At 43.5% G+C, this 1634-nt stretch overlaps 1 protein-coding gene across 1 annotated transcript in view; it reads right to left on the bottom strand.

Moving 5' to 3' along the window:
• The window catches only part of LOC112236546 (1-phosphatidylinositol 4,5-bisphosphate phosphodiesterase beta-3-like), a gene marked incomplete at its 3' end in the record, with an annotated part of 30625 nt that extends 29580 nt beyond the window's left edge, over window positions 1-1045 (bottom strand). Inside the window, exons 1-2 of the mRNA XM_042329318.1 lie at window positions 874-1045; window positions 653-706 (exon numbers count right to left, since the gene is read on the bottom strand). Of these exons, the coding sequence (XP_042185252.1) occupies window positions 653-706; window positions 874-1045 (226 nt within the window). The remainder of the gene's footprint in view (window positions 1-652; window positions 707-873) is intronic.
• Between the last annotated feature and the right edge of the window lie 589 nt (window positions 1046-1634).

Genomic DNA, 1634 nt, shown 5'->3' with positions numbered 1-1634 from the left:
CCGTGTAGTTCTGGGCTGATCCTTCACCTTCCTCATGATCATTGATGTCCCACGAGGTGAGATCTTGCATGGAACCCCAGACCGAGGGTGATTGACCGTCATCTTGAACTTCTTCCATTTTCTAATAATTGCGCCAACAGTTGTTGCCTTCTCACCAAGCTGCTTGCCTATTGTCCTGTAGCCCATCCCAGCCTTGTGCAGGTCTACAATTTTATCCCTGATGTCCTTACACAGCTCTCTGGTCTTGGCCATTGTGGAGAGGTTGGAGTCTGTTTGATTGAGTGTGTGGACAGGTGTCTTTTATACAGGTAACGAGTTCAAACAGGTGCAGTTAATACAGGTAATGAGTGGAGAACAGGAGGGATTCTTAAAGAAAAACTAACAGGTCTGTGAGAGCCGGAATTCTTACTGGTTGGTAGGTGATCAAATACTTATGTCATGCAATAAAATGCTAATTAATTACTTAAAAATCATACAATGTGATTTTCTGGATGTTTGTTTTAGATTCTGTCTCTCACAGTTGAAGTGTACCTATGATACAAATTACAGACCTCTACATGCTTTGTAAGTAGGAAAACCTGCAAAATCGTCAGTGTATCAAATACTTGTTCTCCCCACTGTATATCATCATGAACCCACCCTATTTCCCCACCTCTCTCCAGCTGGCTGGCATTAACCCCCCTTCTCTCCAGCTGTGTGAACAAATCTAAAACAAACATCGAAAAAATATTAGCATTTTATTGCATGACACTCGTCGTGATCTGTAACAAACAACTCATTCACAATTTGAGTTTTCTTTAAGAATCACCTGTTCTCCACTCGTGCACCTGTATTAACTACTTGCCTGTTCAATTTCGTTACTATATCAGGTACCTGTCCCAGAAGCAGACTCCAACCTCTCCCGCAATGAACCGAAAGGCTGCACAGGCTGCAGGACTGTGAACAGCGAGAAGGCAGCCTGAAACGCAGCAGTATGAAAATGGAAGAAGTTCAAGATGTCCATCTGGTCACTGGGGTTCGTGCAGATACTCGCACCGTGAGACATCCTGACGTGAGTGAGTCGGCAGGCTCCGCGGCAGGATGATCAGCATGTTCGAGAGGCTGGGACCTGTCTAGCCATTGACACACTACGCGTCATGGATCTGCGGCTGCCTTAATTTCTCAAGCTCAGCACTGTTGCCAATGACCTGTCTGGATGATCCAGAAATGAGTCTGACTCTAAACTCATTCGATGTATTTAAGAACTCAACCATGGCTGGAGAAATGGCATTCCTGAGGAACACCTGCGGCCTTAGCTTGTTACAGCAACTATTGTATCATACTTATAATAAATACAATAAAACTGGTTGTATAAGAATTCATACAATGTGTTTTGTTACGAACAAGTCTCTCACGGTGTAACAAATTTTGAACTTCCCATGTGAAACAGGAAACCCTGCAAAGAAGCTCAGTGAGTGTTGGCTCTTGTTCTCCCCATATTATATGTTCCCAGTTATCTTCGTGATGAGCCTTATTGTTTGCTGCGGTTTTATGTCTGTTTCGGAGGCAAACACATTTCCCTTTTACCTGATAGCATTGTGTCTGGATTGTTAGAGAAGATCAATCTTCAACTCCTTTATTTCTCCCTCTTCCAT

The sequence above is a fragment of the Oncorhynchus tshawytscha genome, linkage group LG10 (genome assembly GCF_018296145.1).
Source record: "Oncorhynchus tshawytscha isolate Ot180627B linkage group LG10, Otsh_v2.0, whole genome shotgun sequence".
Classification (NCBI taxonomy): Eukaryota; Metazoa; Chordata; class Actinopteri; order Salmoniformes; family Salmonidae; genus Oncorhynchus; species Oncorhynchus tshawytscha.
This window is presented reverse-complemented; position numbering and strand designations above follow the sequence as displayed.